Below are 16,773 nucleotides of genomic sequence, written 5' to 3' on the forward strand. Positions count from 1 at the left end.
CCCTATTTCAATGACTCATTACAAGATTGGTATACAATATAAGCATTCCAGATTACAGCAGGGAAGTCTAACATCAGTACCCTATTTCAATGACTCATTACAATTAAAAGCTTATCACAGAGCGGACAATATAAAAAACCGGTCAAACACAAAATCCCTTACTGAGTATTAAGTGAAGGGCTTAGGCCTTAAATCCAGACCTGTTTGAAGAATGGTATTGGAAGCTCAGAGAAAACAGAGCACCTTAAAAGTGCTTGAAAGCCATGGTAGAATCGTAAGCAATGCAACTAGGTGTCTGTGTGAAAGGCTGTACAGCAAGCATAAAGCTTGTTCCAACTCAAAAACACTAGTATAATGATAATGCTCACCCACAGGTTATACAAGTCTTTTCCTTACAAAAAGGACATGTGGAGCATTATGTGAGCAAAATGAATCAAAACATAAAATACAACATACAAGAAAACCACACTATCCTCCCAGCCATGGTGCCAGCAGCCACCTTAACAGCAACACATCATTTGGTTGAGACCTGGCTTCGACTCTTCCTCCTTACAATGAGGGATGCTACTCGGGCGATGAAAGTCTTCTTCTTTATCTTTTCTTTTTCCTTTTCCACATCTTTAGCAGGTAGCACCTTAGCAGGTACATCAGGCATTGGAACCTTCAGGCTAAACACCTGAGATACAGAGTCCAGATCAACAACTGCCTTCTCCTGAAAAGATGGAGGTATGCCTTTGTCCTTGTTACTACTTTTAACAGTAACATCAGTATTGCTCGCCCTCTGTGGTGGATACTGAGTTGCATGCAGTTTCGGTGGAAGAGGAGCCTGTCCAGATCTTCGTCGTTGCTCATGTTCTGCCCGCCATTTTCGCAGCTCTCCTTCAGCTGCCAATTTTGCTGCTTGTGCATCATCAGCCTTCTTCTGAGCTTTTTGCATTTCATCTCTGTATGTTTCAGCCTCTTTATTAGCACCATCAAGTTTTCCTTGTGCCTCTTGCTGGCTAGCTTTGGCTGCCTCTACTTGCGCTAAAGCTTCAGCAACCTTTCTGCTGGCTGCTTCTTCTGCTTCTTGTACTGTCTGCTTCAGTGAGGCATACTCTTCAAGTGAAACAGTCACACCTGTATGTCCCCCCTCTGGTTCTGACTCTAAAACGGCTGTTTTTGTTTCAGACTCAGTAAGGGCTTTGATTTCAGCAAGGGCCATTGCTTCTGATGCGCGAGCTGCTTCAGACTCTTTTAAAGCTGCTTGTAGTCTACTCAATGCAGTGCTGGTGGCAGCCTTAAATTGCTCAGATTCAAGTCTTGCTCTCCGCACTGATTCTCTGGATGCTTCTGCAGCAGCCTTGGCTTGATCTGCCTCTGCTGCTAATTGTTTTATGGATGTTGGCAGGGTCTCCTTGGACTCTCTAGCTGCTATCTCACCTGATTGGGCTGATATTAGCAGCTCTCTAACTTTGCATAGCTCCTCCTGTAAGGAGGCTAGAGTTGTACATGCCATCTGTTCTTTTGAATGCATACTCTCAAGTTCCAGTTGAGTTCTTTCCAACTCTGTTTTGGCTGCCTGTATTTCTGAAGAAAGAGAAGACTCATTTTCTGCAGCATTTGTCTGCTTAACTTTCAACTCATCTAGCTCTTCCAACACTTTGCTAAGAGCTGTAACAGACGCCAACTCAGTAGACCTGACATGGTCCAACTCTACTTTCAAGCTAGCAATGTTCTTTTGTGTCTCACTTTCAGCCAACACTGCCTGTCTCTCAGCTTCTTGCACATCAGAATACTCTTCCTTTAGCTTGATTACTGCAGTACGTGCTTCCTGTATCTTTGTTTCGAGCTCCTGCAGTTCAGCTGACTTTCCCACCAGAATATCACTCATCACCTTTTCCTGCAATTCAGGACTATGATCTGACTTTAAAAGTTCAATCTGCTCTTCTGCCTCTACAAGTGCAGCTTGAGCAGCAACCAAAGCCTCATTAACAGAGTCCTGTTCTTCAGTAAGTTCTTGAATTTTCTTGGAGACAACATCCAGAGCATTATTGGCCTCTTGCCTTTCTTTTATTGCTGCTTGCTTCAAATTAGTGACAGAGAGGAGCACCCCCTTTGTGCTTTCAATCTCTGCTGAGACCTTTTGTAGTTCTGACATAATTTCTTCAACCTCATTCATGCGTTCTTTTAGTTCAACAGTCCCCACACCCTGCAAACCATCCTGTTGATTAGTTCTGTTACTTTTCTGTGCTTTAAAAAGTCCTTTAGTCCGATTTAACTCGAGAGTAATGCCTGCCACTGATGCCTGTGTCAAGAAGAGTTGATCCTTGTAATGTGAAAGCTCTTGCTGAATTTTAACAAGGTCAGACTCCACCACAATACGTCTCTGTAATCACATGCAGGTATCAGAAGCAACTCCACAATGCTGTAAAGACAGCTAAATAATCTATTTCATAAATGTGTAGTTTTAGTAAAATTGATATTAAAGTGCACATTCTCCTCCATTTTAAATTTTGCATTTTACAGGAACACATAGTTTTCCCACCAATGAGAAGATATCCCTGCTTTAGAAATAAAGGAAAAATATTGCTGTAGCCCAGCATTTTGAGAAGGAAGCAATGCTGTTGAAAGGTGTTGCAACATACTTCCATACTGGGAGTCCTTAGATGTGGCTTCCAATCCACTCTTTCACCAAAAAGACTGACAGCTGCTTTTACAGATTCAAATGGTGCTGCTGTGTCTATTTCTGCCCTCTTAACATGCAGCAAGCCCAATGGTGAAGACAAAGTTGTTGTAGCTATTTCTGCTCTCTTGAAATGTGGTGACTCGGATGGTGATGACAAATTACCAGACACTCCTGTTTCGATTCCTCTTTCTTCATCTGATAACACGCCAATTTACAGAAATCAGTCAAAACAGAGAACCTACAAACAGAAACCTTTAGTGTGCTTAGATGTTTCATAATCCCTCAAATAATTCTGTCTGAAGCTGTAGGAACTTTTGATAAACTAGGTCATTGATATTCTTACTCCATTCCCCCTCTCTTTTTCCTCCTCCTCCCTTAAAGGAACACATTGGTTTGTCACCACTCACATGCCATTCAGAATAGAGACACGAACTGTCAATAAGAACTGTATGAAAAAGAAACTGTGTCTGAAGCTGAAAGACCTTCGGCAATGATATTCTGAATCACTGATCTTACTTTGTGCCACACCCACACCTACCCCCACACACACACACGCACCCCCCAAAAAGAAAACAAACAAAAGTAGCATACCTGGTGACATTGTGAAGCACTTTCTGGCAGGTTAAACCCAGCAAGTTTTCAGGACCAAGACATTTATGATTTGTTGCTTTTTGGGATGTGGTTCATAGTTTTTCTTATGGGTAGTGCGGCTTTACCCAAGCCTCAATGATGTTTAGGAGCCTCTAGGACCTCATGAACATTCTTCTATAATTGTTCCAATGGCATATACATCTCTGCATCTTTGCTTTTTTATCATATAGAGCAATAGGGCATAATAATGCAAATGCACATGGATGTGCACTTGTGCTTGGGAAGCTCCATCTATCATTCATGTGTTTTGCATGTGCTCTACCCTTATGGCTTAATTTTACAAGGTCCGTACGTGTTTTGTGCATGAGACATGATTTATTCCTGAGTGTGATCAATAACTGAGCATGAGGACAAGTCTAAAGCTTCAAAAGCTTGCTTAATTGTAGCTTTTGGAGTATAGCATCCCACAATGGCTTTTCTCTTCTCAATGCTCACCATAAGACACACACAATGCAAGCTTCCTTGCATACAAAGCAGCCATCATATCTTTGCAGCCATGAAAGTATCAAATCAAGGAATTTGTGGATGAAAGCAAGGCACAAGAAGTCATGGAGCCTTGGAGGAGCTAGGTCTTGACATTGGAGCTCATATGCCTGTATAAGGACAAGCCTCTTGTACTAGGGATCAGTGTTGGCGATCGGATTCATCCTCTCCACCTAAAGCTGGCTCCCTTATTCTATCTTCTTGTGCCTAAACTCTATCTGGAGCTCGGACTTCAGAGCTTTGACAAGCCCTTATATACCTTGTTCAAGCTTCTTTACCATAGCCTTGTATCAATGAGTTCTCCACGTGAGCAAGTGGCTTCCAACTTATTCTACATGTATCATTCCAAACGAGTATGCTCATCTTATCTGGGTGTTATTATCTGAATTATGTTCTGGATTTTTGGAAGAGTTTGTTCAAGAGCTAGATAGAGCCGCATCTCTCAAGATGATTGTGTTAAAATTTTATCGGTCTTCATCTAGTAAATGAGTCTCAATTTTATGACTAGAACAACTTTGTGTGGAAGGGCTTTTCAACATGTTGCATCTTTTACTATGTATAAAAGAAAAAATACTCCAATTTCTCTCACAAGGGGTGCATGATAGAGAATCTGAATTACAAGTTGTGGCAAATTCAGGAGTACTAGACACCACCATTTAACTGGATAATCTGTCCTACTTTTCATCTTTTGCAATGGCATGAGCAAATGACCCCCCTCTAATTTATATATCTAGCCCATCAATAAGGACTCTCTACTACTCAATAGCATTCTCAATGCAGTGCTCTAAAGCTGACATCCATTCACTTTAACCTCTTGCCCTTTCCCCTCCCCAGAGGATACAAATAAAGCCTGTTGCATGTAAGAGAGAATGCGTGATCCACATAAAGGTTCTTAACTTCATCAAGCTTGTATGCATCAACAACATCACGATACTAATGCTTCTCCACCATGTGACCTGCCCTCTTGCCTGCATCAACATCATCAAGACACTGAAGCTTATCCACTATGCAATTCACAACCCCATAGTGCCTTCTTTATCAACCCCATAGTGACTCCTTTATCCAACATTTGCACCCAAATCTTCACTATCTTTTTTGCATCTTGCCAATACTCAAGCCCTAACATAATGGATGTGACTTCATGCACTTTTTCAAGTGTGACAAGCCTTCAATCTCAGCCACTCATCAATTACAACATTCTTTTCAAACCCTTAAACACTGTGCTATCCTGTAAGTTCACTAGCACAAAAGTACATATATGCAAATCTTGTGGGAGAACGCTTTGTTAGTTCCTTTGTGCTATGCTTTCTATACAAGGTCAAAACACATGGCTTTTAGACATGGTCACAAGTAACAGAGATGGGGCCTTGGGAAGAACACCATCCCAGTAACGAAAAATAAGGGGGAAGCATACCAAAAAGGGGCATATTCCCTATCCCATGGATCATAACTGTTCCTATATCTATGTTTTTATTCCACTAAAACTTTGATTTTCCAAAATGATGTGCCTCAACTTTTGGGCCAATGTTAAACATATCATTTTACCGCCTCCTTTTGCACAAACACATGCACATGAACTCAACCTTCAAATTTGATTTCAAACAGTCCACAACCTGAAATTTTCCTTGCACCAATACGGATTTTGCCTCTTCAATTCCGACTTGACCCCTTTAACAAGGAGAAGAAGGAATGTAATGAGACAAATATCGATTCATGGCTGGCCAAATGAATAGTGTACTTTGATCTCTATCAATTCAATGTGAATAGTGCATTGGATAGATACCAATCATAGTACAAGGGAAGGCGTATGCGAAGTGGGTGGGGATACATTTCAAAAGCAATTTGTGACTGACCATTGGATTGAAAATTTCTGCAACTCATTTGAGCTGGACATTGGAAAGGAAACCTTAGATGTATGTATACTCCCAAGAACTCAAGGATCTTCTACACAAAATGAAGGCCTTGAATGACCCATAAACATTACTCTATATATGCTGCCTTTTTGGGCTGCCACCAAAGTACTAAACTAAGGTACTGCAGACACATTTGAGTACCACATACTCCAACACCCACCTTTGCCCAAATCCTAGAGACAAGAAGTTTCAAAGAACCTTGATTGTATCATCTTCATTATGATTCATACATTCTCATTCAGCATTCTCTAGATGGCATTCTCCATGCTGTCATACACTTTGCTTTTTCTATGTTTGCCACACCATTTCTTTACACCCCTACCATCATCATCATCACGACCTGCCCTTCTAAACACAGCTTCTACTGCCACCTAGAATGATGTGATCACTATTCCTACAAGCACAATGTTGTCTATACCCCAAACAAAGCTGTTTAAGTCAGTTTGCAGCCCCCACTGCCCACACTGCTGCTGGAGACCAAAACACAGCATCTTGCAACCAAAAACACAGAGGTCTGTGTTGAGAAACCCTTCACCCGCAGTTTACGTTTTTGCATTTCTACGTTTTGAGTTTAGGGTTTGCAGCCCCAAAAAGGGGCGCCATCCTAGACTAGCTGTCCCTATTTACAGGCCACTCTCTCATCCATTCCTCATGTCTAATTCATTCAATCCGTCACACCTCCTCTCTAGCCTCTCCACTACCCTCACACCCCTTCAGGAGGACATTGTGGTTCGTGGTTCGTGGCTGTCTTCATCATCTTCCTTGTGCTACGGCACCCTTGTTCCCTTGTATCACATTCACTCCATGATTCGGAACTTCATCATTCCATTCATCAGAGTTTCTTCTCTCTTCTCTTCTTTTCTCCATGTTTGCCGAGTTCATTCCGTGTTCCTCCCCGCCAACCCTACTATCTCGCTAGTACGTCATTTTTGGACATGGTATCAGAGTTGGATCTACTCAAACAGCGACAAAGATCCTCCACTCCAATGAAGGCAAAGACCAGTGGCGAGTTCGGCAACCACTTCTCTTCTTCTTCGGCTGCATCAAAATCTCGTTTTTGCAGGTTTCAAGTGTTTTCAACTTGCTGCCCACACCCCTTTCGCCGAAGACATCACAGTCTCAGCTGTCCCTTGCTGTCATCTACAGTCTGGCACCTATTTCCAACCTTCCACCCGCAATTTGCAGCTGTTTACAGCAGAGCGACTATTGCTGATCACTCTCCATTCAAAAAACAATCTCGTTTTTGCAGATTTCAGGTATTTCAGCTTGTTGCCCACACCCCGAACGTGGAGGACATCGCGGTCCAAGCTGGCCATTGCTGTCTAGAACAGTCTGGCGCTTGTTTCCAGCCTATCACACACTGTTCGGAGCTGATTTCAACATATTTACTGCTGCTGTTTTTTTCCTGCGTTTTTAGTCTTTCTCTCTCCTGTAGGCTGTCCCGCCTGCGTTTTTAGTCTCTCTCTCCTCACTTGCGTTTTTCTACTGGTTGCAACCTCTTACTACTGGTCGCATCCTCCTCCCACTGGCAGCTCACTTTCAGCCCTTCCACTACCCTCCCACCCCTTGAGGCGGACATTGCGGTTCGTGGTTCACATTGCCCTCACACCCCTTGAGGCAAACATTGCAATTTGTGGTTCATGGTGGCTAACCTCTTCCTTCTTCAACAAGGCATACTGGTATCCATGGCTTCTTTACCAACAGATGACAAGACTACTGGGTACCCCTACTGTGGCATCACCAATCACACCACCGATGCTTGTCGACTTCGACCTTTGCTCCCCATCCCCCCGGAGTATATACGTCTTCCACCAAGCTCCTTGTGCCACCTCTCCTTTCTGAGCCATAGAAATCGTTTTGCATCAGCTATCAGAGTACTATGCTCAAGGCAATAAGACGCATCCGATGCGCACTAAGTCCTTTCGAGCACATGGAGGATCGATTGGCACTATGACCTCCTGGAGATCGTCGCAATACCAGCGGCAATCTTCTTCCACCTATTTTTGGGTACAGTGGCTACCACGGCCCACAATTTTACAATCCGCTCCATCGAGAGACAGTGATTGTTTGATACCGTCTCCTTGTCAATCTGCTCCTTCGAGAGACAATGGCTGTTCAACTCCTTCCTCTTCTTCAGCTACCCAATCTGCTCCACTGAGAGACAGCAACTATTACCCACCTCTTGCTCATTCTGAGCCCTACCCTTCCCCACCCTCGACTACTCAGGTTCGAGAGGCTATCTCTGGGAGCTCTTCGGCACCCCAGATACCTTCTTCGATGCGACTGATGGTACTTCCTTCGTCATCAGACATTTCGAAGTCCGTGATCCATGAGTTTTGGATTTTCTATCTACGTCAGAGGGAAATTCAAAGGGGGATGTTATTTCTTTGCCCTCAAAAGGGGCATCTACTTCTTCAATTTCAGCGGGGACCCCTCCATCTCCCACCTCAGAGGGGGAATCTACTCCACATAAAGTTATTCACCCATCCTCTACTTTCTTGGGGTGGCTATCTTCAACCAGTCATCTCTTCTACTGATACCTTGGATCTTCAGGTATCACCTAGATCGGGACCTCAGAGGTTCAGCCGCAACTTGGTGACGAGGCCTTCATATTCCTTCCAGCATGGCTACACAGAGCTAGTGGCTTCTCTCCCGAGGTTGAGTTTCGAGTTCTCCAGTTCACTCTGTCTACGGTTATTTACTGCAAGTTCCCTTTCCAGTGGAAATCTTGGATCTTAGGAATCCTCTACATCTTCTTCCTCCTCTTCTCTTCTTGCCTTGGTCACTTGGTCAGCATGGAGCCACCTCCCGAGATCGAGTGCGCGCATATCCTTATGGTTCTCGGCACCACACAAAGTCCAACATTCCTCCTATGCATTGCATGTTTTCATCATCTTTGTACTAGGGCGCTTGGGCAAGTGAACAATTTTCCCACGAGGGACACTGTCCAAGTGACATCTGCTGCATAAGCATTGCATCTCCACCTCACTCCTCTTGTTCCCCTTTTTGGGCCTAAGAGAGGATGTTGAGAAACCCTTCACCCGCAGCTTGCGTTTTTGCGTTTCTACGTTTTGCGTTTAGGGTTTGCAGCTCCAAAAAGGGGCACCATCCTAGACTAGCTGTGCCTATTTACAGACCACTCTCTCATTCATTCCACACGGCTGATTCATTCACTCCGTCACCTCTTCTCTCCAGCCTCTCCACTACCCTCACGCCCCTTCAAGAGAACATTGTGGTTCGTGGTTCGTGGTTGTCTTCATCATCTTCCTTGTGCTACGACACCCTTGTTCCCTTGTATCACATTCACTCCATGATTCGGAACTTCATCATTCCATTCATTAGAGTTTCTTCTCTCTTCTCTTCTCTTCTCCATGTTTGCCGAGTTCACTCTGTCTTCCTCCCCGCCAACCCTACTATCTCGTTGGTACATCATCTTTTGACAGTGTGCAACCATGAACATAGATTCTACACTCCAGACTGCTGCTAGAGCCAAAATGAAGAATTCCCTTTATCAGCAACCAATATGCTGATCTACCTCACAGTCCAACGTCACTACTACAAGTCCTGGTTGGGTGCTCACATTTATGATCCATAGGAATGACAATACACTCCACTCTGCTATTTCTAGCAACATTCAACTCCATCAATGGCACCAACCATAGATCTCCGACCACCTCTTCAAGAACCCTATGCACCCACTATTGCCTTTTGCTTCATGCCTTCACCCCTATTTTGCTCCTTCAGGAATTGGCGTCTGCCCCACTGCATTATATCTCAGTTTACTCTTCATTCAGGTTCATTGTACATGTTCATTCATTTCTATAAACTATCAGCATTAATTTGTTATTTTTGTGAGTTTGCTCTTTATGCACTTGATTATCCCAATTTGTCTCACACAACCATGTGTCCTGTTTCAGACATAACGTCACAACCAATGCATTCCATGCTTGCTGATCATGTTCACGCTTACTAACAAGTATTTGAAAAGAATAAGAGCTAGAATTCTATCCAATAAAGATGAATTTCCATATCCACATCATATGGCCTTAATTAGCTAAGAGTTGTATGCGATAATAATGAATTTCCATGTCCAAATCAGATGGACTTGATTATGAACCCCATAATTTACATACTCTGATATCTCCATAATAAGAAAACCCTTGTAAATACATAAAACAGTTTGTTAAGAAATTGCACCAAGTAGGATACATGCAGTAAAAGATATAGTAGGCCTTCTCTCCTCTCTAGTGCAGCTTCCCACTTTCCAAAGAGCTGCAGGCCTACTGCACTTCAGAAATTTTTTAAAACAAAATTTGACCAAATCAACACTACTATGGCTCCAGGACAGCTCAATGTTGAGCTCACCACTTCAAATGCTGAATTCTGAATTCAATGAAAGAGAAACAGTAATTTTTTGGCTGCAGAGTTTTCACCTCCTGTGTGCATCAGAAGATACAAGCTGTTTCAAAGATCTGTCATCTGCAGGCTATTGGCACCAAATGCAAGCTTGCAGGAACTTCAGGAGACAACACCAAACATACTCAGCCCTCAGTCAGCACTACAGATTGTTATGTCAAATCAAACTCCTCATGGGGCACAGCCAAAAGAACTTCTACTTCCAGCAACATAGCACTGCACGAGCCTGCATGTGAGTACATACGGAGACTGATTGAACTGATTGGTGTCAATACCACATTCACCCAACACCCAGTGAATGGAAACAGAGTTGCAAGTTCCAATTTAGTCAAACTGGTGAGAAGGAAAGCACTTCCCATCCACCTCCAAAAGGGAACTCTCACTGAAGTGTGAAACAATCTACTGTGGCACCACTCTGAAAATTAACTCGGAATAAATTGAAGCTACTCTTATGCATGTTCATCTCATTGAAACTTTAGATACATGTACATGTTTACATGTACTACCACAACATGCATTTTACCTGTGATCCCTTCAAAAAATGCCTCCTAACTATTACCAATAGCTCTTCCTAGTCAGCAAATAAAGGCAATGAGATGATGATTGCCTCTGGGCAGTATGCCTCCTTGTTTCTTCAAATTAAAAGTTCCTCATGAGAAATCAAAACATTTAAAATCTTTGATCGAGAAGCATTGTCAGTTAAGTAATGAAGTCTATCTCTACCTGCAAGAGCACCCACAGAAGTCTGAGGCTCTGTCACGCTAGTTGTCTCTTGTATGGCAGAAACCACCACAGGTTGACCAGAAGATTCCATGGTCGACTCCATAACTAATTGAGTAGCCAGGTTGATATCTGGTTTCTGTTCTTGGGTCAAAGAAGCACCAGTCCCCTCTACTGCTGTATCATCCTTAATCAAAGCAAAAGCATCTTCCAGGCCTCGTTTCTCTTCATCCTCTTCAGTAATGTTTTCAGACTGTTTAATCTTTCCTTGAAGATCCGATGGTGCACCCTCTTCTTGCTTGTTTGAAGATGAACCCACTTCTTCCTTGCTCGACTGTCGATCTTCTTGCTTCAATTGGGAAACTTCATGTTTAATTGACTTTGGGCCTTCTTCTTGCGTGAGTTGTGCATATTCTCCTTCTTGGCTTGACCCTGGACCTTCCTCTTGGTAACCTTCTTCTTTTTTACTTGACTGTGGACCTTCTTCTTGTTTATTTGATTGTGGACCTTCTTCTTGCTCAAATTGTCCTCCCTTGGTTGACCCCGGACCTTCCTCATGCTTGGATTGTGAGCGCTCCCCCTCCGGTGAGCCCTGTTCCTTATTTGAACATAAAACTTGTCCTTCGACATTTCCTGGACCCTTTTCATTCACGGCAATCAATCCCTGTGCTTCCATGCTCGATAACAAGCCCTGTTCATCAATATCTGAGGGCGAACACTCAACTCTCATGCTGGATGGAATGTCCTGTTCATATTTCAACTCCCTGTTGGATGAAGAAACGCATGCTTGACAGGACTCTGTGGCCCGGGCCTCAGCGGAGTGCACTCCGAGGGGCTGATCACACGACTCCAACGATTCCGAAGGCTGCTTATGCTTCTCCAATGCTTCTGCCGGCCCCTCCTCAGTTTCTGCAACAGGACCCTGCACAGCTGAGGACCCTTGGCCCTGCTCCAAGTCCTGGTCAGCCGGAGAACCACCATGCTTTATATGCTGCTCTTCCATCCTGAGAGTGTTGTGGGAGGCACAGGATGGCAATCATCACCTGGGTGGGGCGATCGCCTGCTCTTTCTTGCCTGAGCAACAGAGTCACAGGACCCAAAATAAATTGCTCTAAATTTAGCAGGACCCAAATTGAGTTGAAAAGTCCGGAGAGCCACCTAGGAGCAGCAGACTAGGAAAGACGACAAATGGGAGGAGGGGATTTCCCTACACAGTCTGACTCTGAGAGAGAGAGAGAGAGAGAGAGAGAGAAAGAGAGAGAGAGAAGGGGGAATCGGGATGAAGACAGCATTATCTCCACTGTCGTGAGTGAGCAGAATATTATGGCCCCCGTCGTCGCCCGCCCCCGTTGGATAGGCTGGAAATGTTGCCGTTATCCATGACGGCGCACGCTAAAACTAACGGCCCACGTGTATCCGTGACTGTAGTAGGAAGTCTGAAGGGTTTAGCGTGTTGTAGGTTTTGAAAGCGGGTGTCCTTTTCTTTCTTTTCCTCGGTACCAGAGAGAAGTCTCAGACATTGTTTGCTTTGTACATATTTTTAAGTTTTAAGGTTTGGATTTCTTTTGTTGATTTGTGCCATAATTTAAGGGCCTCCATATGCGCCCCAAACCTTTGTCACATTGCTTGACAAGGATTTCTCAGTCCTGAATGTCCAAGCATATGTTTCTCCTAGCCCCATTGCTTTACTAAAATCCTTCAAAATTTGAAAATTTTCTCACCTCTTAATTTCATATTTAGAGGCAAATCTCAGCATTTAAATGGCGCATTACACCAAACCTAGGTTACATCGAGCATTGCCTACCAAATTCTATAGCTAAACTACCCAAATCTCAACCAAAAACTAAGGGCCAATCTCATTGTCAACAAGATTTCTACCAAAAGTTAACAAAATAAACTAAAATGCACGAGCACTTTTGCTTTGCAACTATAGTTTGGGAAAAACCATGCTTAATGAAGAATGTCAAAAAACTCTAAGGCGAAACTGTTTGCAATTGCAACACCCTTCTTGATGCATGATGCAACCTCGCTTGGCAAGCTCACATTCCTAATAAAAGCATTGAACATAAAGCCATAAACCTCAAATTTGGGGCACTACATGTGTATGTGCATATCTAAGATGTTTTCTTGTTGCACATCTGATTGGTCATGGTGGGCTTATCAAATATAAGATAATTGTTTGAATACTCCTTCAAAGGATAATAAAGCAAGTCTTTAATGTGTTAAAGCATAAGCATTGGAGCTATTCGTGACTCGCCAAGGCAAATGCCTAGATTTGTTAAGCACTTTCTCTCTTGTATCAAGCTTGCTAACCACACACACACACACACAGACTTTTTATAAAGGCATACCTTCTAGTACACCCAAATCTGATGGTCAACCAAAATCAAGGTTCTTCTTGTTTTAGTGCCAACGAGAGTGTGCAATATCTTTCAACTTACAAAAATAGAAAAGTAGGTGATTTATATTTAGCCATGCATTAAAGGTTTTTTTTAAGCGATGAAGATTTTCATATGATCAAGCAAGTAGCATACATAATTGTTTATAAAGAAGATTGTGAGTGATTTTGTGTATAAAAGGTACTCAAGTGCCATAAAAATAATGTATGGGTTTGAAAGATTACCAATTTGAACATGGTTTGTGTGGGATGTGCAATGTAGATATCATTGCATTTAAGCCACTTCGCTATCATAAGGGATGGCAATGGTCCTAAAACTTTTGGCACCCACTTGCACATCATCATGATAAGCCTTTAAGTAAGGGCACATGCAAGTTGATCCAACCTGTGCAAGTCCACCTAGTGAAGTTTAGGGTCGTGTGTCCTATAAACCTCAACTCGTGCTTTGTGTTTGTTGGTACTCAGTAGAATACATTGAGTACCCTTAGAACTCAAAGAAGTTCATGCAACATGTCAAAACAACATTAACCCAACCTATGTAAAAGGCATCTCTCTTCTCCAAAAGTTCATCCCTCTCCTCCAAAATGTTGTTCAATTGTCTGTGTTAGAGTTAAGGCCCATGCCCTCTTGATTTGTGGGTGACCATGTTGTGCAAATTCTATGTTACCACACATGCATGTCCATGCACTTGTGTGTGATTATGCTCTTATGGCTATCAAGCTTTTTAGTTCCTTGCCCATTAGTTTATGTAAAAGTTTTAGTCGATTAGGGTTTTTAGTGTTTCTCATGGGAGAGAGAGAGAGAGAGAGAGAGAGAGTGTGTGTGTGTGTGTGTGTGTGTGTGTGTGAGGGATCTTGATTGTCACTCTTCGAAGTATGTATACTTTATCTCTCTAAATGTGACCATGGATATAATTCAAAATGCATTAACTTTTGGGTTCAATAAATAACTTTTGCTCTATTTTCGTCCTAATATCAACAAGTGCATTGGTAAGAACAGTGTTTCTTGTGTAGAATGCTAGGCTCACGAAGTATGACAACGTGACAACTTTGTTTCCTTCGATTTGTTCTCCCCTATCTACAATTCAAAGTACATGGACTCCCTCCGTCCCTCCCTCCCTCCCTCCCCCTCTCTCTCTCTCTCTCTCTCTCTCTCTCTCTCTCTCTCTCTCTCTCTCTCTCTCTCTCTCTCTCTCTCTCTCTCTCTCTCTCTCTCTCTCTCTCTCTCTCTCTCTCTCTCTCTCTCTCTCTCTCTCTCTCTCTCTCTCTCTCTCTCTCTCTCTCTCTCTCTCTCTCTCTCTCTCTCATTTTTAATCAAAATCAACAATCAACAAGTATGTGCCTATGACACCTACCTTGCATTGTGCTTGTATCCCTACACCCGTTGCCCTACCTGTCTACATTGTGCCTCCTTTCCCACCATGCATGTTGTATTTCTACTCGTTTCGATCACCAACCTGAAGTCATTAGGGCTACATGCTTCCCTACCATTAGCTTCTCACTGCCCCTCTACTCATCACCACCACCCATCACCTTGTTCCATGTTGCACTTGTTGCTGACTAGCGTGTTTTGAGAGAGAGAGAGAGAGAGAGAGAGAGAGAGAGATAGAGATAGAGATGAACACACACACACACACACACACACACACACACAGAGCTCTTTATTGCTAAGCAAAGAAGAAGAAAGCTCTTATGTGGCAAGCAAGTAGAGGGAAAGCTCTACATTGTGAGAGAGAGAGAGACACACACACACAGAGACAGAGAGAGAGACACAGAGAGAGAGAGAGAGAGAGAATGGGTGGGAAACAAGCAAAAACATGGATGATGCATTGGCCATTATGGCTTCCCACTATGTCACTAGTCTTCCTACAGTCTCCTCCACGGCTCTATTGTGTTGATCATGCCTCCTCCCTCGAGCCCTCATACTCCCCTTTATTGTCATGCCCTCTCATAAATGTCATGACACACTACTCATGTAGCTTCCACTTGTCTATCCCTATTGCCAAGTTCCTAGCTATGCTACCCTTCCTTTGATCGCTTTGCTACATCTCCTACCCTCATGCCACTTTGTTCCCACCCTCTTACTCGTTCTTCCCTTTGAAAAGGAAGCGGAACACAGGAGGAAGAAGCTTAGCGATGAGAGCTATGGCGGATGGAGAGTAAGAGCAAGAGAGTGAAACTCAGCGTGGGAACTCCAATAACCACAATGTGTGTTCGAGCCTTCCTTTATTCAAACTGTCACTAAAAGAATAAAGACTATGACGAGCGCCCGCCACCTGTAGTATGCAGTGGCGGATACTATCAATGTAGTAATACACGGGTGGCTAGGCAGAGGTGCCTTTACCCCCAACAACCTCCCACTTAAAGGCAAATCTGCCCAGGTGAGAGAGAAAAGAAAAGAGAAGACAGTACAACATGTACACATGTACAACATGATGAGGAAAAAGACGACATCTCATCCAACGCCCATCAATCTCCTGAGGAAGGCAAAGCGCTCTGTAGTGAGACTCTTCGTGAGCAAGTCTGCAAGATTCTGCTCAGTCGAAATCTTGACAAGGTCAACAGACCTGTCCTCAATGACCTCGCGAATGAAGTGATACCTCACCTCAATATGTTTTGTCTTCGCATGGAAGACCGGATTCTTGGCCAACTGAATGGCACTCATAGAATCCGAATGCAGTGTAGGCATAGCATCTGTCATACCAAGGTCTGCAATCAAACTGCCTAGCCAGATAGCCTCCTTACAAGCCTCTATGGCTGCAATATACTCGGCCTCTGTAGTAGAAAGGGTCGTACACTTCTCTGCCCTGGACATCCAAGAGATAGCCCCTCCAGCATAAGTGAACACATAGCCAAAAGTGGACTTCCTACTATCTACATGTCTTGCATAATCAGAGTCGGTGTGCCCCACGACTCCTGTATCTTGGCTGCCATAGCAAATACACATATATGCTATGCCCTTCAAGTACCTCATGATACCATTCACGGCATCCCAATGTTTCTTGCTAGGTGTAGCCATATAACATGCCACAACCCCAACCGCAAAAGCAATATCTAGATGGGTGGCTATCATGGCATACATAAGATTGCCCACACAGCTGATGCATAGGGAATCTTGGCCATCTTGACCCTCTGCTTATCTGTCTGTGAACAATCGATGTGTGAAACCTTCACATGAGAAGGTAGTGGACAGCCAATAGGCTTAACATCCTACATGCGGAAGCGCTCAAGGATTTTATGAATGTACTCCCTCTGTGATAAATAGAGTAGTCCCTGAGATCTATCGCGCATAATGCGCATACCAAGTATATGAGAGGCCTATCCTAGATCTTTCATCTCAAAGCTCTTCTTGGGTTGAGCCTTAAGAGCATCTAGCTCCTCATGAGTTGTCCCTGCTAAAAGCATGTCATCCACATTGAGTATCAAAATCAGTAAAGAACCATCATGGGCTTTCTTCGTGTACAAGCACGGATCCATAGCACTATGGCTGTAGCCCTGTGACTGCATGAATGCATCAAACTTATG

The 16,773-nt window shown here is 43.5% G+C and overlaps 1 protein-coding gene across 1 annotated transcript; it reads right to left on the bottom strand.

Moving 5' to 3' along the window:
* Positions 1-276: 276 nt before the first annotated feature.
* Positions 277-12,170, bottom strand: LOC148020720 (uncharacterized). Its single transcript, XM_087698541.1, has 3 exons — positions 10,855-12,170; positions 2,628-2,863; positions 277-2,368 (listed from the first exon to the last, which is right to left on the bottom strand). Exons 1-3 carry the CDS (start codon positions 11,852-11,854, stop codon positions 515-517), a joined length of 3,090 nt encoding a protein of 1,029 aa, XP_087554667.1. The 5' UTR covers positions 11,855-12,170; the 3' UTR covers positions 277-514.
* Between the last annotated feature and the right edge of the window lie 4,603 nt (positions 12,171-16,773).

This window comes from Lygodium microphyllum, chromosome 18, assembly GCF_053477565.2.
Source record: "Lygodium microphyllum isolate KBCC chromosome 18, Lygodium_microphyllum_v1.1.10, whole genome shotgun sequence".
NCBI classification, from domain to species: Eukaryota; Viridiplantae; Streptophyta; class Polypodiopsida; order Schizaeales; family Lygodiaceae; genus Lygodium; species Lygodium microphyllum.